Source organism: Filicampus tigris, chromosome 6, assembly GCF_054856515.1.
Source record: "Filicampus tigris isolate MCC_2025a chromosome 6, RoL_Ftig_1.0, whole genome shotgun sequence".
Taxonomy (NCBI): domain Eukaryota; kingdom Metazoa; phylum Chordata; class Actinopteri; order Syngnathiformes; family Syngnathidae; genus Filicampus; species Filicampus tigris.
In genome coordinates this window covers 19721547-19743805 of record NC_141222.1, presented here as the reverse complement: position 1 = coordinate 19743805, position 22259 = coordinate 19721547, and the positions used below count along the sequence as shown (strand labels likewise).

General features: G+C 42.0%; 1 protein-coding gene across 5 annotated transcripts; it reads right to left on the bottom strand.

Moving 5' to 3' along the window:
• Positions 1-1586: 1586 nt before the first annotated feature.
• On the bottom strand, positions 1587-21826 carry LOC147146147 (bromodomain-containing protein 4-like). Of its 5 annotated transcripts, none has more exons than XM_086033278.1 (22): positions 21723-21826; positions 19373-19493; positions 16963-17203; positions 16766-16858; positions 15659-15796; positions 15059-15191; positions 14681-14985; positions 13734-14105; positions 12763-12891; positions 11612-11836; positions 10034-10248; positions 9584-9684; positions 8624-8881; positions 7898-7993; positions 7407-7826; positions 5292-5882; positions 5020-5120; positions 4788-4902; positions 4212-4345; positions 3631-3821; positions 2928-3177; positions 1587-2213 (listed from the first exon to the last, which is right to left on the bottom strand). In XM_086033278.1, the coding sequence occupies exons 3-22, from the start codon at positions 17089-17091 to the stop codon at positions 2145-2147; spliced, it is 4065 nt and encodes a 1354-aa protein (XP_085889404.1). In that variant the 5' UTR covers positions 17092-17203; positions 19373-19493; positions 21723-21826; the 3' UTR covers positions 1587-2144. The 5 variants fall into 5 exon arrangements, with proteins under 5 accessions (XP_085889404.1, XP_085889408.1, XP_085889406.1 ...); XM_086033282.1 differs by having other exon boundaries at positions 7407-7823; XM_086033280.1 differs by lacking the exon at positions 21723-21826 and adding an exon at positions 20960-21190.
• Positions 21827-22259: the final 433 nt, after the last annotated feature.

Below are 22259 nucleotides of genomic sequence, written 5' to 3'. Positions count from 1 at the left end.
GAGTTTATATAGCATAGCTTGTCGGAGTATAAAAATTATTTAAAGGGGAAAGTCAACTCAAACATTTTTTCAAGAATATGTTCTATGTAAGCCCACTAGTTGAAACAAGCCATTCTGATAAATATTGCGTTTGTGGAATAAGAGTTAATTCACCCGTTTTTAGCTATCTCTGGCCGCGGCCATTTTGTCACTTCTGTCGACTGAAAATGACATCACAACTGCTCAGGTAATGACCACTCACGGCTGACCTGTTTTCGGAAGCTGAGCCGTGATTGGTCGTTACCCGAGCCCTGAGTAGTTGTGAGGTCATTTTCAGACAACATAAGTGACAAAATGGCCGCCCCCGAGATGGCTAAAATGGTGTGGATTTTGCTGCGTAACTCATTCCACAAATGCAATATTATTCAGAAAGCAGTGTTTCAACTAGTGAGCCTGCTGGGAACATATTCTTGAAAAAAATGTTTGAGTTGATTTCCCCTTTGTCGGTAGTTTGTTACTACTGCTGTCAATCACAGCCAGACCACATTACATTAGAATAAAATGTCAATTACAGCTGAGCAGTATTAAATCGGTTAAGGCATAATATTTCTAGGGGGTCTCATGATCTAATTCCATTCAGTGAGTGAGATTTTTCTCAACAGCGCCCCCTCTTAATTGAGACAATCACTACAGCAACTATTTAACCAATAGAGGACAAACTCCCAAAACACGCCACTATTTTTTTTTTCAATATTATTTTAATACTTTTCTTAAAAAAAATGTCCATAGTCTGAAGATGAATCTATTGATCTCAATGCCTCACTTGTCAACATACCAACAAGGTTGTTCTGGATAAAATGAATCAGCAGGGGGAAAAAGATCTATGACGGGAAGAACAATAAAATAAAAGTTCAAAAACAAGCAAGTAAGAAAAGGTGGTGGTGGGGAAATGGGATCAACTAATCAGAATGTTTAAAACACTCATAGGTGCACAGGCCAGTGTAAAGAAAGCCTAGTCACAATGGAAACACTTCAGAAAGGAAAATCTACAAGGAGCTGCAGGAGATGGAGGATGCGATGGCTTAAAAAAGCCTTAAACATGTATAGTGTGACGGAAAATTATACTTTGAATGGTAAGGTGGTGTAAAAGAGTGAAAGTGCAGAGAGGACATGGGCAAAAATCCAGAGCAAAAACTGCTGCGCAAATATTCAGATTTCAAAAGGGCGATTGGGGGTTAAATAAAGCAATAAAAACAGCTGTTCTTATAAAGTCAAAATAACATGAATGGGCTTTCAGAACTCAATAGTTTTGGCATAGGGTGTGCACGTGGTGGGAGGATAAAACAGACTGGGAGGAGAAAAAATGTCAATGGCATCATAAAAAAAGTTTTTTCTTCTTTACAGTAAATTCTACAAAATAAAAAGCAGAGAGCTCAAAAGAACGTCGCGCCCCCGCACACACACAATCCAATTCTTCCTGTGTTCTCTTGTTGCTTTGTCCTTGTATAGAATATATATTCTTGTATCTATTTATATATAATATGTATAATTTGTAGGGTGTGATCATAGACAATACAGGCCAGAGCGCTAAGGCGGAGATGACACACTTGTGGGCTTCTTTTTAATCACTCGGTCATCAGGTCTAGTTTCAACTGAACTCTTGCAAAAGAGGGTTTACACCATGAAGGAGTGGGTGGGCAGGCGGGAAGGGGGTGGGGGGTTGCTGCGCCGCTGTGTCCTGAGAAAACAAGCCCAACAAGTCCGAGACCATTGAAAACTCCCATCTTAGAATAACAGAATAAAAGAATAAAAGAAAAGGGAAAAAGGTCTGTGCGCCTTTTTATAATCCATTGTCTCTTCCATTTCATTTTTTTGAATTAAATCAGTTTCTGAACACGGCCCCTTGAAGCACGCTGCCTTTTAAAGGACTTTTTTTTTTTTTTAAACTCCATTTTTCGAGCCAACAATTACAAACATCACGTCAGACACCAAAACGTATCTGCGCTCAGAGGGAAAAAAAAAACGTGAGATAGGGGACGAGTACTATGTAGTCCGTATACGGATGTTCATGTGGGGGCATGTATATTAGATCACCACGTCAGTGTGTGCACGTGCGTGTGTGTGTGTGTAGGTTATTTTCACGCAGCCATCGCCGCCAATCCGACTCAGAAGAGATTCTCTTCAAAAATGGCCATCAGGTCGCTCTGGAAGTTAATGTCAATGGTGTCGGCCATCTGCAAAGGAGAAGAGAACATGACTTAAGAGGATGTCGACTCATTTTTTAGACAAGGAGTGGTCAATTCATTTTTCAAGGTTGTTGGCATTTGTGCTGGCCTTTTTTTTTTTAAAAATAAATATTCGCTGGAGCAGGAGTGCCCAAGTACGGTCCTTGAGAGCCCTTATTCAGTCTGTTTTAGGCGTCTCCCTCTTCCAACACACCTGATTCAAATGATCAGCTCATCAGCAAGCTTCGTAGAAGCCTGATAACGATCCTGATCATTTGAATCAGGTGAGTTGGAGGGAAACATCTGAAACAGGTTGGATAGAAGCTCTCGAGGACCGGACTTGAGCACCCCTGCGCTAGAGGTGAGAAGAGGCACTAACTACAGCAAAACGGTTGCTTAATTGGCAACGCTACAGAATTAAATTCTAGCGGTTGCTCGCTTGAACCGTCTGCACACATCAAAATTAACACTCTGCTTTCAAAATTAAAAATACTGCATAGTTTACATTCTGACTTGGTGAAAACTGTGGACGGGATGGATGTGACATTGATATAAAAGTGATTTATACATCAGACCAGGTGTTTATGTTAACACGAATTGATTAATCTTGATTGTGGGAGGCTGAATTGCTACATGAAAGTAATGGAACTAATTTCCTTTTCTGGGTCTTAAGTAAAAGGCCTAGGTGAGTCATGCTCCTACTGTCAAAACGTGGTTACTTACCGCCTCCCTCCTGCGCCTCTCCTGTTCACGACGGCGCGCCATCTCCCTCTGCTGGTCGAGGGCGTTTTGCGCGGCCGAGGAAGTCGGTGACGGTGCTGGAGGCGGGACGGCCGGAGGCTGTGGAGAATGAGTAGGTGGGGTGGAAGCGGGAGGTGTGGGCGCGAGGGGCGACGGCTGCTGCTGCTCTTGCCGTCGGCGGGTATCTTCTTGCGCCCGGCGAGGGTGCTCCACGGTGTCGTCGTCTTCACGGCTGTGGAACCACAAGACTGGCTAAAAAGAGGAGCGACTGCGACTAACGTGAGCCCGCAGACAACAGTGGGCTCATTGCGTTATAATAGTTGCTGCATTTATTTTTTTTCCCATTAAAATTGGTTATATTCTTTTTAATTTCTGTTTTTGAGCTTTTAATTAAATGTGTTGCTTGATTAAATGTAAACAAAAAAAATGTAATAAAATTCATTATAAAATGCAAAAATACGACTAAAATTTTAAAATGATACATTTTTAAAATTTCTATAATCAATTAAATATTACATTTGTTAATTGATTTGTCAATGCTAACCCAGTGGACCCCCGCTATTCGTGCAGCATATGGACCTGGCCTAATTGATGGCCATTATAAATGCATTGAATCTGTAGAATATGTGCCTTGGCTCAATAATGTTTGGGAACCATTGGGCTAGAGTGCCGTGCCATGACCTACCGCAGCTTCTCTTGCTCCCTCCTGGCCTGTTGCGCCTGAGCCTTCAGTTGCCTCTCTCGCTCCTCTTTCTCCCTGGCCGCCCGTCGAAACTGCTCAAAACTGTCGCTGGACGAGCGGACGGCCGATGCCGGCGTGGACTGTGACCTCTGGGCCAAACTGGCCCAGGAGCCCATGTTCTTTAACTTCACATCCTGGACACACGTAAAAGAGAAGATTTAGTTAGCCGGCATGAGTCACAGTGATGTGACAAAAATGCTGTGTTCACCGAGATGGGTGAAATGTCGAGGTCATGCGCTTAAATCAGTGATTCTCAGAGTGGGGAACAGTGGCTCCCTCTAGTGGAATGCAAAAGAATCACAAAATCAAATCCAACTGCACACAACTACAGTGGGTGAATCTTTTTTTTTTTTTTTAATCTAAACACATTTAGATCTACTATTGCTCCTTTATTTTTATGGACATTTTGATGGTCTTTGAAAGATGCAATTTTTTGAGATGGGAGATGCTGTAAAAATCTCGAGAACCACTGACTTGAATCACAAAAAAAAAAAATAGCGCATTGATCATGCTCCCAAACATACCGGTGTCCTCTTGGACGCCGTGGGCGTTTTGGGCTCTTGTTTGACTTTGGTGTCCTGCTGAGGACAGGCTTGCACCAGGGAGTCGGGGAGGCGGGAACTGGGACGAGAACCATCTGATGACTTCGCATCTATTCCTGAGGGAGGCAAAAAACAAATAAAAAGAAAGCTTTGATTATTTTTAAATCAATCATCAGGAGGTTATTGTAAGCAAAAACATGCATGCAGTTGATCGGAATTCTTCAAAGCGTATCTGGGTTGACTTAACAGCACAGATTAGCAGGCAGCAAGCAGGTCATTTGTGCAGGTGCCTTTTACTAATGTAGCCTGAGGTCTTGAGAGTACCTATCAGCGCACCAAAAGACTGATTGCTATGGTAACAATATGACCTTCTTCTGCAATCCGGCCAACTGGTCTGTTTAATATCAACCAAATCATGACACCATTATTGGTAGTCAACCCCACCTTTTATATATACATGTTTTCTTTTGAAAAGATGCTCCCACCCAAGCATTTGAGGAAATACTGTATTTTTTGACTTTATAACTTGACACTTATGACTCAAAGGGCAGCACTTACTGTGTTTGCTGTCATGTTTTTGTGTATCAAGGCGCATGGCAGGGCTGAACGGAGGAGGGGTCAGCACTGGCGAGTGGGACGGTTTCTCCTCTTTCACCAAGTTTGACCTCTGATCCTAAACAAATATTGAAATGTATGTCCAAATACACAAAAGCAAAACATCTGCAAACACTCAGCATAGTCCCAAGATTAATAGTATATAGTCCTTCGGGCCAGAGAGCCAAAGACTTACGCTTTTCTTGCTCTGCGAGGGAGACTGTTGTCCTGTCGTCTGGAACTGAGGCATCAGGGGGCAGTGCATCATGAGCGGGGAGGAACTGTCACGCAGGCAAGCTAAAAGAGCAGCAGCCATTGAAAATGCTTTAAGCATTCAAACCAACACAATTGTGTCAATTTTTTTGTGCTTTTTCCCTATTTGCAGTGCTTGGCCTTAAACCCGGCGGACAATTAGCCTTAGAACTGAAGGTGCATTAAGAGCTGCAGGTGTTTATTCAGACATCTTACCGGTCGAAAATTGATCGGCCTTAATGCGTGGCGAGGGCTGCTGCTGATGTTGCTGCAGCTGTTGCAGCTTCTGCTGGAGGCTCGCCCCTTTCTGCTGCTGCACCGCTGCAGCCAGAGCGTGCGGGTACGACTGCTGCGTGTGGCCGTGAGCCGTGCCGTGCCGATGCATGGCCACGGGGGTGGTCGTCATCGCGGCTTGCATTGAGGGTCCGAGCTGAGCGGCGCCTTGCGCCGGCGAGTGCAGGGGTTGAACCTGCCCGGATGTCCGCGGCTGGAGCGACTGCAGGAAGCTTTGCACCTGGCTGAGGGGCGGCGTTTCCACTCGGGCGGGCGTCGGCTCGTCGTCGTCCTCCAGGAGGGCCTGGGGCGGCTGAGCGGAGAGGGTGCCCAGGATCCCGTGCGACGGTGGCGAAGGTACGCGGGGTCGGGGAGCAGGCTGGGGAAGAGGGAGAGGAAGCGAGCTCGGAAGCTGAGGTGGGGGCGTGGGGAGAGAGAGGAGCGAGGAAGGAGGCGGATGAGAGTTCTTGGGAGGAAGTGGTGCCGCATGGCTGCTTGGGCGAGCTGGCTGCTGGGGAAGTGCGCTATGGATGGCTGGAAATAAAGAAAAGGAGTATGTATTACGACATTCATTTGATACGACATTGACCCGGCTTCCAAATTATGACATCCGCTGCCACAATATTATGAGATCCAATACACGAGCCGAATAAAAAATGTGGCCCTTAGTGTACTGCATTATATTAAGCATTTTGCGCCAAAATATTGGAAACCACACAAAACTGTACAGCCCAACAGTTTTTGCATTTCTGTATAGCCGCGTTATTTTTGGGGTAAGTGTAGCATCCACATATCACACTTTATTTTTTTTATTTTTGAGGGATCATAAGTATGCCTGAATAGCCATTTGATTTGTTTATCTTTAGTTTCACCTTTGCTTCAACAATGAACCTGAAAAAATGACATTCAGGGTGTTGACTGGAGTTTAGATTGGATCTGCCTGTGATATGCACAGCGCACATTGTGGAGAGCACGCATTTCTATTTCGCAGGCATGGATAAAAAGTTTACTTTTAAAAAGGGCAGTTAGAAATCTACACTAAACCGCAAACTAAAACCACAAACAAAATGTATAACCCAAACTTTATAGTTAAATCAAAACCCATCTGACTTGCCTTTTCTTTTTTTTTTTTTTAAAGCAGACACTCAGGTGAAATTTGAGCATTTTTCCTTTTTAGATAAAGTTGATAAAAGATACAACTGAACAATTATCCTGTGATGTGGCGTGTGCTAGGAGTGATTATAGAGTAACTGATTGTGTTGAGTGAGTGTACTCTCATAAGTAAATCGCGACAAATTTCCAACCAAAATGTACCAGATAAGCCTCACTTCTTTTTGTATTTTCCTGCCGTTCCCTCATAGCATGTGGCACCATGCTGCCACTTAGAGCTCAGTTCTGGTACTACAACTATCTTGTTGAAGGGAAAAGACTCCCAATTTTTGATAGAAATATCTTTGCGTATGGTGTGTTGTGTTGCTTCGTCAAGAGTACATAAAACACTAAATGAACAGTATGCATTTACGTTTTGAATTTGGTTGCGATTAGGGCTGGGGAAAAAAAGTCAACAAATTCAACAACAAAAAATGGTAGCCCCGAGGGATTGCCGCCACCATTATGCGCCATCCACATAGACATTTCCAGGCCACATAAATCCATTGTCTTCTATCTAAACCACTCGCAATCTTTTCACAGTATATTAGCAACTTCTCTTGGTGGAAAGTTGCCACTGCAGCAAGTGAGATTTTCCATATTAGGGGCACATCTCGTCAGGTACGCTACAGTGATTCTGTTTGGCTTAGTTTTTACACCGGGTGCACTTCCAGATGCACCCCACTCATTTCCATACGAATTTGGAACTGAGTAAAAGACAGGCAGTGGCTTGAAATTAGGGTCTATTATACACATTAGGATGCTTGTGTTTGTGACTGGGATATGAATCGATTACTCGATGGAAGACTCGTCAGGATAATCGATTCTAAAATGATTCGATAGTGAAAGCCCTAGTTACGATATTAAAAATTCATATTCATCCACCCAGAGTTGCAAAATGGCACTGACCTGGCGAGGGTATGATGGGATGTTGGTTCAGGAAAGGGTGCGTCTCAGAAGGTGTGGGGCAAACAGGAGCAGTGACATTGAGGAGGCCAGAGGTGATCGGGGGACAAGCAGCTGTGATGACAGGGCCGGGCTCAGTGTTGGGCTGGGTTAAGTGAGGATTCATAAAGTGGGTCAATGGGTCAAATCCGGCGCTTAACAGCTGGGAAGATTCCAGAGCAGCGACAGGGACAGTGGGAGCAGGGATGGGAATGGAGACGGGAACCGAAACAGGGACAGGAGGTGGAGCGATGTATGGGAGTTTGGATTGGACCACTTGAGGCTGCGGAGCGGCGGGGCCTGTGACGCTGCTGATGGGCTGATGCTGCGTCCTTTTGGTGTCCTTGTTGGACAGCGTCTTCTGCTGCTTGGGAACCAGCCCTTCTGAACAGAAATATAGACAATTAGAAGCTTTTAAATAAAATAATAAAATGGTTGTTTTTTTATTTTGGTACCATTGTCAGAGTCTTCACTATCAGAGGAGCCACTGGTTCCAGAGGATGAAGATCCCGTCTTCAACTTAGTGATGCTTGTCATTTCCGGGGGCTTTTCTACACCAACACACAGTGGATTTTCAAACAGGTAATCAGTTTCTTTTGTAACCAAGCACTTATTTCTTCTTTTTTTAAAGTATCCTAAATGAGCATTACACCCTCAGACATACTAAAAAAGGCATTTTAGAGTGACCAATGTGTTGCAAAGTGAGGAAAATGGTGGTCATCTGACATTTCGTTCACGTCGCAGTTGTCGGCCTCCCCAGTCCACCCATTTAATCCCAGGACTTTATTTATATTTTTTTCTAATTTTTTCAAACGTTAAGGTAAAAGAGGGTCTGAAAATGTCTGGCAGTGAATGAGTTAAACAGATTTGCTTTTATTTATATCATGACGACAACGACAATACATGGTGCCAATCTTAATATCGCGGCGTGGCAAGAGAAGACTAAAAATAAAAGAAGCGTCATCGCTGACGTCGCTACAGGGGTAGCCGCCATGCTTGGGGCGTACTGGAGGAGACGCGACTACTGTTACACGCAAGACAAACTCGCTGTTTCTCACCAATGTCAAATTTTCCTATCGAGGCTGGTATCGGCTGCCTCCAAGAGTTACCGATACCTAATAATAGCATCGGTATTCAACCATCAATACATATTGAAGTATAATTTTAAATTTAAACTCTACCTGAAGACTTCTTCTTCCTCTTGAGGCAGCTGGATACGTATTTCTCAAGCTCGCGGAGCGTGGAGGGCTTAAGCGTCTCAAAGTCAATCTCGATCTCATCCGGGTTGGAGTTCTTCATGGAGGGCTCTCGGGTCTGGATTATGTGCACGACACGGCCCAGCTTGTCGCCGGGCAACTTGTTGATGTCAAGGCTCAGCTGGCGCTTCTCTTCGTACGACATGGGCTTGCCTCCAACAGCTGCCGCACTCCCGAACAAGTCTAGTGAGGACAAGGAGCAGGTTTCGGCCCTCATTATGGCTCCAAAGAAAATGTTGCAAGTGATCGGGCTCAAGTTTTTCGAACGCAACTTCGGCTGAACAACACTCGACGCCATTTAAAGGCACAATAGATGAATGTAATTTTAATTGTGTGTCACATTTGGCTTAATTGCACTTTATAAATCAGTTTAATAGATTTACATTTGGCAATACATTGCTAATTCTCTATTAAAGGTATGGAACCAATATTTTTTTAGGGGTTCTGGAACGGATTAATGGCTATCCTTTTCATTTTAATGGGGAGAATTGAGTTCAGATACAAGCGATTTGAGTGATTAACATTGTCACAGACCTACGCTCATAACAGGTTTGATAAATAATATACATAAGTTATAAAAACCTGTTTACCCCCATTGTGTGTGTATATTTCAACTACCATGTTGATGAAATAGGTTAAATTAACTCTTAAAAAATGGCTACCCCTCAAGAGGAACAATGTTTATCATGTTTTATTGAAACAAAATCAGATAGTACCATCTATGGACCATCTTGAAGTGTTTCATGCAACTAATGGTGCAAATGTGCAATTGAGTAAAAATATCTAGTTTCATTTTGTAATAATTTCCACAGATTTGCCTATTCATCTGCTTTTATAAATTACAAAGAGAACTTGTAGACCATTTTTATGAGCTAACATGCATACCCATGTCATCTTCTGCTTCGAGGGAGGCTGAAGGGACGAGAGGGGTTGGCCCAGTCTGAGGGGCCACAGCGGGACGACTGTTTTTGATTCCTTCTTTTTTACTGCAATTCATAAACGCATCAGCTGATTAGACAACACATCATTCACCTTTGAAATGTGTCAATAAGCGTGTCATAAAGGAACGTTATGTCACAGTATGTCATGACAAGGCTGGCTAATCGCTACAAATATGGTAGTTGAAGAAGGCAAGCACAAAAAATGTAAATTAAATTAACTAAAAAATTGTGGCCAAAGTATGCTGGTAGAAAAAATATTAACCTGTTTATTCATCTATTATGCCATCTTCAGTTGATTCTGTAAGTCACTGATCATTTTATGCATTAATTTTAAATAATCTTTTTAAATGTTTCTTCAATGAATGCTATCCACTGTGCTGGAAAAAGTACCGACCCCGGCTTCTTCCTCTCCTTCTTGGAAATTGGCGTCTCTTTGCCGCTTTTGCTCTTCTTGGAAATCTGAAGCACGGCAGGCTCGGCGGGTTCCTCCGCTCCCATTTTCTTCTTGTGCTTTTCCTTCTTTTTCTCTTTCTTCTCCCGCTCTTTCTTCTTGGGCTTGCAGACCTGAGGCTGAGAGAGCGCGGCCAGTTGCTCGTGGACAGCTTTGAGCTGCAGAGGACACAAAGAAATGCGGTCTATACACATGCAGAATAGCCTCGTAAAATGAATTCTCTTAACTCACTGTTTCTCAAGTGTGCGCTCTCTTATCACTGAAACAGCACTGAAGAAATTACACTTTGACACAATGAAAAGTAGTCAGTGTACAGCTTATACGACAGTGTCAATGTATCGTTCCCTCAAAATAACTCCAAATACAGCTATTAATAGCTAAACCCCAGGCAATAAAAGTAAGTACACCCCGAAGTGAAAATGCCCACCCCGAAGTGAAAATGCCCAAAGTGTGGCCACCATTATTTTCTGCATTTTAACTCTTTAGGGTGCGGAGTTTATCAGAGCTTCACAGTTTGCCGCTGGAATCGTCTTCCACTCCTACATTTTGACATGGAACTGGTGATTATTTGAGAACTTATCCTCATCCTCCACCGTCTATTGGAGGATGCCCTAGAGATGTTCAATAGGATTTAGGTCTTAAGCAAGGCATTATGTTGGAATACTGCCTACAGCGTGCCATGTTGAACTTTCAGTGCCCAGTATGAGTGTGTGTTAGAGCTGTAATACCAAATTTAACACACCTGCTCCCCTATTCACCTCTGAGACCTTGCAACACTAACGAGTCACATGACACGGGGGAGGAAAATGACTAACGGTGCTAATTTTGGACATTTTCACGTACGTCCTTTTGCTGCCAGGATTTAGCTATTAACTGATTCACTGCCGAAGACAATTTTATTTGTCTTTTCACAGTCCAGACATTCAATACCAGGAACTTACCAGGGTAAAAGAGGATCTGAAAATGTCTGGCAGTGAATGAGTTAATGACTGTATTTTGTGGGAACAACATACATTTACATACTGTTACAGTGTATAAGCTGTACACTGACTAGCCACATGTATGATGCTCTCAGGGCACTTGCGTTTGTTGACAAATCAGTTTTGAAGTCTGCATTGACTCTGTGCATTTGACTCCGCGCATATTGTGCAGAGTGGGGCTTCCTCAGATAATAAATAAACCAGATGTACTCAAGTTTTTTTTTCTTTCATCTGTGCGGCCCGGTCCAAAATGGCCCGCAGCCCAGTACCGGTGGTTGAGGATCATTGCTCAAAATATATTAATTGAATCATTTAAGTATTTTTCCCTGCATTTATGTGCTGTGTTAATATTTTAACTGCATAAAAGAGTGGATAACAAACATTAAATATACCTTTAAGTAATAAAACTTCTGCCACATTTTTATGAACACTTAAGCCTACTACGCTACTGTATTTTAACGGTCATCATGTTGATAATTGGCAAGCCATGTATTATTGAGGTAGTGCTTAATGTAAAGATTTTGAAAACCACTGCTCTAACCTGTTCCTGTAATACAGCCAATCGCTGTTGCCTCTCCTGATCCGAGTCTCCCGCTGAGGATTCGGATTCGGACACACTGGAACTGCTGTCTTCTGAGACGATGGGCGGGGGTGGAGGCGCTTGTCGAGTGGATGGGGCAGGGTGGAGGACAGATGACGGCGTGGGAACCGGGGCGGCCTCCTCCGGCTCATCAGGCATCTTGGCAAAACGCATCTCAAAGACGTCCTGTGAGGAGGTACGAGATGAAGGGTTTTTTAGCAGGAGAGGGGAAAAATAAGATCGATTTAGTCAAGTATCTTAATAAACAAAATAATTCATCAGGGCTCTACACTAACTTGTGCACTGGTCTGACCAACTTTTTCATTTGGTCGCACCCTTTTATGGGGAGCTAGTGCATGAAATTGCATGCTGATGAAGTAGTCTTAATGTGCATACTTGTCGTTTCGGATGACGTTAAGATTGACAGTGACTCGAAATAGATATTTGCAAAATCTTTTCCTGTGAACATTAAGTTTGTTTGCAACAAGCAGTGATTGACAAATCAGTTAAATTATTTTATATAGACACAGAGGCTTCTCCAGTCTCTGCTCCATCATGCGACTTGAGGTGAGGTTCCCGCAATGGTACGTTTCCGCCGCGGCGAGGGAGCTGCGTGTGTCCGTTATGGACATTCGTAATATCGAGATGGCGTTCTCTCGTCAAAAGAGGAGCGCGTGCCTAACCTTTGCTATTTGTGTGTAGCAGAAAAACGCTAATGTTTGGGCTCAAGGTCACCATTTGAATTTTAAAACAGGCAAATGGGTCAAATCATTTGTAGATGAGGTAAATACTATATATATATATATATATATATATATATATATATATTTAAAAAAAAATCTAATGTAATGTAAATCTTTATTTAATAATTTTTAACAATTCTCATAAATTATGACTAGTAAATTATTTAAGATTTATTCTTTTTTTTTAAGTACGTTACTTCTACTGTTAGTAAGATTAATTACCTGTAGTTTCCGTGAAAAAAAAAATCTAATGTAATGTAAATCTTTATTTAATAATTTTTAACAATTCTCATAAATGACTAGTAAATTATTTAAGATTTATTCTTTTTTTTTAAGTACGTTACTTCTACTGTTAGTAAGATTAATTACCTGTAGTTTCCGTGCCATAGCCACCACATCATGACCCGGCGGATTATACTTGTAACAGTTGGAGAACATCAATCGCACGTCTGCTGCAAACTCTTGGGGGTCTCTGTACTGCCGGTTGTCCAGCTTTTTCTAATGGAGGCAAACATTTTAAAGGCATTTTAGATTTTTAGTTGGTAGGATGCAGATGAAGGACAGTACAAAAAGCAGCTGAAACACATCACCCATCCCTTACTCCAGGTGTAACAAGTGTATTTTACCACCTAGAATCTTTTCAATTGAAATGTCAAATACAGAACAAAGAATGCTCAAATTCAAAGTACAGTTGAACCTATAGAGTAAAATGTCTCTGATAATTTGTCATTCGACTAAAACTGCCAGGAACAGTCTGAATCCGAAGTCGCACAAACTATGCAGTTTGCTACAGCTTCTGTTTAACTCATTCACTGCCATTGACAAATTTCTCTTTTCACAGCCCAGCCGTTCAATCCCAGGAACGCCTTCATATTGTTTTTCAAATTTTTCAAAAGTTAGGGTAAAAGAGGGTCTAAATATGTCTGGCAGTGAATGAGTTAAGGGTACAACAATTAAGACATTTTAAGATGTTTGTAAGCTATCAGTGTTTTGGGGCAATGGGATTGGTTTATTTATGGTTTAAAATATTATAAGTAATTCTAATCACTTTTAGCGGAGTGGAAATTATTCTCAGAGATTTGCTTTTAACGGTCGATCTCAGTCACTATCCCTCGGAAATAGCGGGGCCACTCTTCCATTCTATTTCTAGTTCCATTAATTTCCCAATGGGGAAAATGATTTCAAAAACTGAACAAGTCAGCAGGTTTAACAATGTCCCACAACAGATTTTGAGCGAGTGCAGTAGTTCCAGCAGAAATACTTGACGGCTACGACAAAAAAAATTGTAATAAAGACCTTTTTTTTTTTTTTTTTTAAAATCAAAGGGTAAGCATAATTACCTTAATGGTGCCGAGGTCCATGGGATGCTTGATGATGTCATGGTAGTCATGAAGGCCAAGAGCTTTTGCATCAACGGGTAGGTGAAAGGGCCAAGCGTACGCAAAGTGCTTCTTGGACAGCATCTCTTTGACAAGGAGGGCGCAGGAATGCATCTGATCTTCATGTTTCGGCGTCAACATGCCTCCCGTCTCCAAACCGCCAACCAGGTGGTGCTGGGAGTCAGGCTGCGATGGGTCTCGTTTGGGCTGCTTTGATGGGCGACTGCTTTCACGGCGCGTTCGGGTCTCCGCCGAGACGGGAGATGATTCACTGAGCTGGTCGTTGGCTGTGGGCGTTGTGGTGTCTGCTTTCCTCTTCTGGCTCTTCCTTTGCTGTTGGATCATCACAAGAGGACAATGAATGTAAACAAAATGACATGTCGCCTGGTTGGTAGTAACTGATTCTTTTAGGGCTGGGCAATTAATGGATTCCAAAATAATAATATCGATACAGTAATTTCTTAAATTGAAAACTTCCAAAAAAAGGAAACATGACATGAGATGCAACAATATTTGGAAGCGTGAAACTGCTAACGTGGAGTAAACATTTTTGACTGGCAAGTATGTTCAAACGCAAATATGTTTGAATGTACTTGTAGGCTAAATGCTTTAAGTGTAGCATTTTTCCCATATTGCCAAAGGCTAAATGCTACAAACGTAGCATTTTTCCCATATTGCCACAGGGTATTATTGACTTGAGCATGATGGAGTTAAAAAAAAAAAAAGTCAAATTTTTTTAGCATTTGGCCTACATTATACCAGTACGTTCAAAAAAATTAAGTAAACATTTATTCATAATTTTATGGTTGTATTATGTATGCCGTCCATGATTTACTTTTTTTTTTTTTTTTTTTTTAATTCCCCCCATAATAGAGCCATAGAGCCAGTCCTACTCCCCTTGTAGGTACCTTGATGAGAGCGGGGGTGCTCTGCAGCATCGGGCTAGGGTGGAGGCCTGGGTGTGTGGCAACCGGAGGGGCCACAGCAGTCATGCCCTGGGGCAGGATGCCTGCTGTTGAGAGTGGATACGGAGGTCCTAGTTGGGGTGCGTGGGCTGTGGGTGTAGGAGGCACACGTGGGGGCTGGGCAAGCACAGGCGGGGTTGACGACGCGTGGGTTTGCGGGAGGTTGGAAGGGGATGAGAAGCCTCGTGTGTGTGGGGTGCTGGATGGGGAGGAGAGCTCTTGGCTTGATTCAGACATGCTGATCGGAGCTGAAATCAAGCACACAAAACGAGTGAACTCGAGAAGATCAGAATTTAAGCTTGAGCACAGCTATGATCCTACCAGGCTCTCGTTTGATGCCGCGGCGTCCCTTAGCAACCACAGCAATTTCCGTCTCTTCCTGCGGCATCTGAGTTATCTTCTGGAGAAAGAGCTTCTCCAAGGCCTTTGCCATCAACACAATGTCATCGCTGGGCTGGATCAAGCAAAGCACAGTTTGTTACATTTACTGTAAAATTCGGACTATAAATCATACCCCAGGGTTTAACTTAAAGGGATGGCCATTCACTAACTTAGTACTAATGTCATTTTTACATGCAAACCTATTATATAAGTGCCAATGTTAAGCTCACCCAAGTGTCACTTTAACCCCTGTGGCTCATTTGCAATGTTCCGGATCCCAGGAGCTTCACATTCTTGTCTATACTTAGGTTTGTTTAACGCTCATAAATTGCGTTTACCTTTCATTAAATTATCTTGAGCTCCATGTGTTAACTATTGATGTTTTTAAATCCAATACCATACCGCTTCATTTGGGCTATAGGATTCAATATGATAAAGGTGACTTTGATACGATATTTTGATACGGTAACAATTGATATGTAGATTTATATGATGAATCATTATACCCCTAAATTTATAACAAAATTCCCTGCTACTGACCTTGTTGTAGATGTAACAATTGGTGAACATGGTGTTGAAGTCATGAATACACTCCTGGGCGTTTTTGTAGTAGTGGTTCTCCAGGCGCTTTCTTATAGTACCCATGTCCATTGGGGTTTTGATTATTTTATTGTAATCCTAGAAAGACGGGACAAAGTGAAAAGACTTTAATGGCTATCACAATTGCTGTTGGCTAAGATAAAAGGTCAGGTTGGTATCCCCTGTCAGTACTGTGATAGGTGGAATTTTACCTTAAACCTTTACTGGATATCATAAGATGAGTTGCGTTCAGCCAATTCTCATCTTTCTCTGTCACAGTATTCAAAGAACTGTTGACTGCTTGTGATGTCACTGCTTGCTTTACAGTGATTATACATAGTGGTAACTTCTATCATGCACACTGCAACATAATCTCGTTCTAATATTCAGTCCCTAAAGGTTTACAATTGCCAAAACTCACAAAAATCTAATGTGGCACAAATACATCATGCATGAAGTCACACAAGTCTTGAGCACCTTAGGCATTTACACCACAAGAGCGTTTTGCTTTTTTTGTGTGCGTCCTCATGATGACAACACAGAAGCTTAGCACTGATGTCAAAAAGGAAGGAAAAGTGTGATGTCGACCACAAACTGCAAAGGACCCGATTGTGACGTGGCAATCATGCGCGCACACCTTGGGCCAGGCTGCTCAGTAGAATGTGGATATAAAACAGCTTTTTACATTTGCATGACATTAAGGAATGTTAAAAATCACTTCGTGCAGTCTTGTGGTGACAGACCTTTAGAAATCCTCCCTTCACCAGCATCCATCAATCATCATAAGGGTGAGTACATTTCAATTTTTAAGCAGACACCACTTCTAATTACGCTTGAGTGACAGGTGAAACTCAGAGAGTAAAAAACACAAATTGGCTGCACAGCAAATAGGTTTTCATGGTGACAGTTGAACTCTGGGATTAATGAAATATTTTATATGAAAAATAGTTTCGAAACGACGTGACAGTAATACAACCAGAATGTATTATGTTCCACCGTACACCTGCCTCCTTGGCCACTGGGCAATTTGAACGACATCCCTTCATAAAAAATAAACGCATTACTCACTGGTAAATTGAGCTTGACGACATCTACAGGAGCATGAAAGGGCCACGCAAACTGGTGCTTCCATAATGTCTTCAGTACCACTTTGAGCAGGTACTGAAAAGACAAAACGAGCCCAGTCAAGTTGTAGACTCCTGGCTATAAAAATTATAAATTACAAAAACAAAAAACAAAAAAACAGCAGTTCCTCTTATACACACCTGTAGCTGGTTGGTCTGTCGTTTGGGTCTGGTGGAATTCCCTATTTCGGGGGGTGCAGGGTTCAGGATGTGAGGCTGCGGGGTTGAAGGAGGGTTGTGGCTGCTGCCTGGCTCCAGTCCGTCCCCCATCACAGTGGTGATTTGCAGTGGCCGAGCAGTCAGTTTAGGCAGATTGGACCTGGTGGGGGCAGGTGGGACCGGGGGGATCCCCCTCAGGCCATTCCACTCCTGGCTTGACTCTCTGTTCAACAGCAGTAAGAATTTTGGCGTTCGAGTGGTCTCTTTTTTCTCTAAGCATCAAGAGCAAGACAATGCCTCATATCCCACAGCAACTCGCACTAACTTCAGTAAACAGTTGTGAACACTTGCACTGCCAGTTCCAACAGTCCTCACCGCAAAAATGTTGGGTGTGTCTGAATGTTGTTATAATTTGTCTTAGCCCCTAACAACCAATACAAAAAAATAACATTCCATAATTCCTTAGGGCAGTTATAACAAACAACATCCATAAAATATGAGCCTCTATCAAATGGTTGTGATGTCCTGATGGTTAGAAAAATGCTGAATTCTTTTTATCATACTACATACATTTCTGCAATAACTATACCTCGATAATGATTTGATATAATTTTAAAAATATGGAAAGTCAGACAAATTATTCTGGAAGGGAGTTTCTGTTGGTTGGCATCTCTGAAATTGGTCATTCGTTATTCCGTGAAATTTCTTATTTTCTCTTTTGTATTCATAACTGCTCTTTAGCCAAGCATACATACAAAAAAATTATAAATATATTGAAAATATTTGATTATTCAATAGAAGTTTTCAGTAGGAAATTTGAATACTAAAATATTTCTTAGCTACAGTCATACATTTACCCCCCCCCCCCCGTTTTATAGTCGTATTTTTAATGTTTAATCAAATCCTTGTTTCAGCTCTCTGCATTAACTGGGAAAATAATGCTCCTCAAAATTAGGCAGTTGCTCCTCAAATGAAGTCATTGAATATCAAAAATGCTCCTCAATTAAACATAAGTTGTCTTGAGCCTTGCAATGAATCTCCAGCAGTTTTGAAATTGAAATGCTTTCTTGTTCTAGGTAACCACTGCCACATTTGACTAATTTTTAAATTGCAAATGTGTTTGTTAGTCAGCGGGATGATGCCAAAACAACTCAACTGTTTTCAATGAATCTGGGTGGGCCATGTGCAAAGGAGACCCAAGTAAGTACAATGTACTGCAGATGGAGAAATTTTGTTCCCAACTGTTACCATTCACAGATCATTTGGATCAATATCACGGAATAATGCACAAATCTTAATGAGACAATTAAGGTACATACAAGGAACAATGAGCATTGACTGGTGTTGTGTACAGAGAATGTGTGGCCAGATAATTTGGGGCCAATGAAATGACAGAGGACATCATGGACGGCCAAATGGGCCGAAGACAAAGTTGTCTTGGTGTGCACATAGAAATATACGAGGATGAACATCGAGGACTTCCATCTACCTATTTTTGTGTCCTGCCGACACCAAGTCATCTAATCACATGGTACCGTACTGCGAGTTGTTGAAGTGATGCACTGTCCAAGTCACTTGAATTTTGTTGACAAAATAAGACAAAATGAATTCCATTCAACTGAGGTACATATATGAGATGAGAAACTATAAAAGCTTACTATGAAAGCTTAAGTTCAATTTGCTTTTCAGTACTAGAAGAGCAGCCACTTCATTTCAACACTGATAATAATACTTTAATACTGGCATCAAAAGTAAAACTTGTTGACGGCATTTCTTTTAATTTTAGACAAAGACAAAGAGACAGCTTTATTCTATAAGTCTTTTAAACTTTTAAACTCTAAGTTTATGGAGCACCCAAGGTCATCAGCATGTCTTATGTTAAATGAAAACCTATTCAGCATGTAAATGAAAGCCTAAACAAGTAAATAGCTCCTTAAAATGTTCTACAGTAAATTAAGTTTTCCAATATGTAATTACACCGATATGTTAAACGTTCACTTACTTTTGTTGTAGTTTTTAATTTCAGAAAATACAAAAAGTGCAGAAATTTCCCAATGTCAGCAGCATCTCCTATAGAGGTACGTGAAATTTTAAATAAATACTTCCCTGAAGTTAACCCAGTTTTAATTTCTTATCGGTCTTCACATTGAAAAAATAAAAAATAAAAACAATCAAATGCTGATGCCATTATACTGCAATTGACGAATATCGGTCTCTCTCTAATCAGTATTTCAGTATACACCACAGTAGTCCTTTGTTTATCACGGGGGTAATGTTCCCTGTATATATTTGAGATTTTACTGATAAAACACCTGAGTAGCTATGGCTACCGTACATTCTTCCCACTAATGAGCAAAAGGAAGGTGCTACGTCGATGTTACCTTAGACTTACATGTTTGTTGCTATCTCGCTGTTACTTAAACTGCTTGGTCGTTCATAGTGTAGTCAACGAGGGGGCAGCGACGCTCTCTCTGAGGGTGCAAACCGCAACACAGTGAGAACTGCACGTCACCCTAACAGACAAACAAAGGAAATGAGGGAAGTTTAAAAATAAAAAAAATAATTACAGGGAATGCGATAACGAGAAATCACAAGATCGCCTATGTGTACATTTTGTTTTATATTATGCCCTTTATTTTATTCATATTTTTATGACAGGACTCAAATAGATAGATATACAGCCAAAGATCTTCGATTCGCAAAGTGTCACCTACTTGTGAATTTTTATGTAATGCATAAATCTTTCACTGGTACTCTTTCTGTAACGTCCTTAGAATCCACTCTGCTCCCTCTAAAGCACCATGTTATCAGAGGAGTGGATAGCATTGGCCGCAGGCTGATAGATGGCCAAGAGCAGCGTGACAGAAGACAGAATATACCAGTAGAGGTCCAACAGAGGAGTTGGACTTCTGGGGTTGACGCCTGAGAGTGAACCTCAAGTTGATGCAGACAAAGATTCATATAGCTATTGGCAGTGGTGTAATTTAACAGTTGATCTCCTGGTAACAGCTCTGTTAAATGTAAGGTACGTGAAGCTCCCAACTAAAGAGTACGAGTCGCTTGCGATACACACAAGGTGTGCATGGTATATACATTGAGAATTTGGCGGAGTGTTGAACTCTGTGCCTTGTAGCAAACAAGTGACATAATGCGCAGAGTAATCCACTACTGAAAGGAGACTTCAAAGCTGTTCTCATTCATCTATAAGCGCTTCAAAGAACAAGGACTTTTTTTCGGTAATGTATTGTTCTTAATTTGCGTCATATTTTTGAGACTGTGAGCTCTTCAGAATTTAATTTCGCATCCTCTGTATGTTTCACACATATTGAGGATTGATAATAAAAGCGCATCCATACCTTTAAGTGTTTTGGGGATGGAGCATCTACTATACAGTGGTACTTGATCCATAACGCCACGAGTAACAAGGGTTCACTCTATTTCTAATCTCTGTGGTAATCTATAGAGTATATCCCTAGTCACATATCGTAAGTACCTGTAACACTTTTCTTAGTTTAAAAAAAAAAAAGGAGGGGGGGGGGGCGTATGTTCTCTAGATTTGTCAGTTGTAATTGGTAATCTACAAAAGTTTCAGTCGAAATGAACTGGACTATTTTTGTTTGTTAATAATGTCATTGTGTAAGCGATGTCAGACGTTGTATTATATTTTTTCCCAGCATGAGTTGACATTTTGTCAAATCTCTCTTGAATCCACAGACGCTTAATATCCTTGGTTACGCAATCACGAAAAAAGTTTTTTTTTGATAACATGACGTCAAAGCTCACCCATTTAGCCCTCTAGTTACTTACAATATCATCGGGTGAATACATCATCGATTCAGGCTCGCAGATAATTCTCAGTCGCAAAAAATGCTTGATTCGACTTTGAGTAAAAGGTAGAGACATACAGTAGTCAACAACCTTTGTGACGTTAATCAAAGAGCAAACATCAAAGCATCAAGTGGAAGCCAATTTTACCTACGTAGGAACAGTTAGCCATCGAGCTACGATGTTCTTGACGGCAGATTTAACGTCCTTAAACAACGGACGGGATAATAAAAAGGAATTAACGCCATGTGTCCGCATGAACCACCAGCAGCTAAAAAGGACATCGTTCATGTTCCACCCCCCAAAAACGTCGTGCTAGCTGCTACACCGTTGTCTTTGCTAACCTTCCATGACAAGCAAGCACGTCGCCATGTTTCACCAGCAAGTGTCAACTTCGCACGTAAACGGCCTTTCAGAATACAACCAGGACGGCTCGGTATTCACGAAAACGAGTTACGTCACGCTGCACACGGTACCCCGCAGTATGGCGCCTCGGCTACGCAGTCTGGTGCACGTAACTTATGTCATGAATACGGCCTACGGGGGCTACAAACAAATAGCTCGAGCGGAGCTAGCTTCTTTTAGCACGAGTGCGAGCTAACGTGCACACACTGACGGCGCAGTGTCTCAAACACCATGAAAACCATTTTAGCGCTTGTGATATGTAACGAAAGGAGCCGAGAAATAACATGCGCCATAAGTAGCGTTAGCTTCAAAAGACACCAAAATGATAAATCGCGTGTGTGGCCCGAACCGGTGCAAGGCCCCGCGCGAAGACAGCTCATGCCCAGGCGCACTCTTGACAGCGGGAGGAAAAACACCGCTGATACGGGGCTTGAAAGCGCTTTTACCGGACCCCGCCAGCTTCCCACCCTCGCTAATTACGCCAATGTCACCCAAGCAATCATAATTCATACCTGGCTGAGTCGGTTGGCAGCGCTCGGAGGACCTTCCTCACCCCAAATCCAGAACAAACAGTCCCCGTTCGACGTCGATGACGTCAGACGCACGGCGGCCGGGCGGGAGGGACGCCGCTGTCAGTGTCAGGCGAAGCCCCGCCCCCTCCTCGGACATATTACGCAATCATTTGCAACCATTTCAACGCTGGAACAGCTACAGTATGTTACCTTAAGTAAAAATGCTTATTACGAAAACTTTTTTTTGTCATGGACATTGGTCTTCTTTTCAACATCCATGGAAATGCAAATAGATTAAAGACACATTTCATAACATATTGTGTCCCAATTATCGAATTCAGTGGCAGTCCTAGTTTAAATGGCACCCTGTGCAACACTCATCTTTGTGCCCCCCACACTCCCCCAATACCACTAACACACACACGCGATGATGAAAAACACTGGAGTTGGCCTAATATTTTCCTTAAAATACGCCGATATTGACAATATAAATAATATACAGCAGCAGAAAAGGATTTTTGAACATAAGCAAACAAG

Bases quoted from the DNA above. Each gene is read 5' to 3' on its own strand.
- LOC147146147 (XM_086033278.1), bottom strand. From the start codon at position 17,091: ATGGGGGACGGACTGGAGCCAGGCAGCAGCCACAACCCTCCTTCAACC. The intron at 7,827-7,897 runs GTACCAAAATAA...ATTTCTGTTCAG, and splicing joins TAGTGAAGACTCTGACAATG to AAGGGCTGGTTCCCAAGCAG. The intron at 3,822-4,211 runs GTATGTTTGGGA...ACGTGTGTCCAG, and splicing joins CGGCGTCCAAGAGGACACCG to GATGTGAAGTTAAAGAACAT.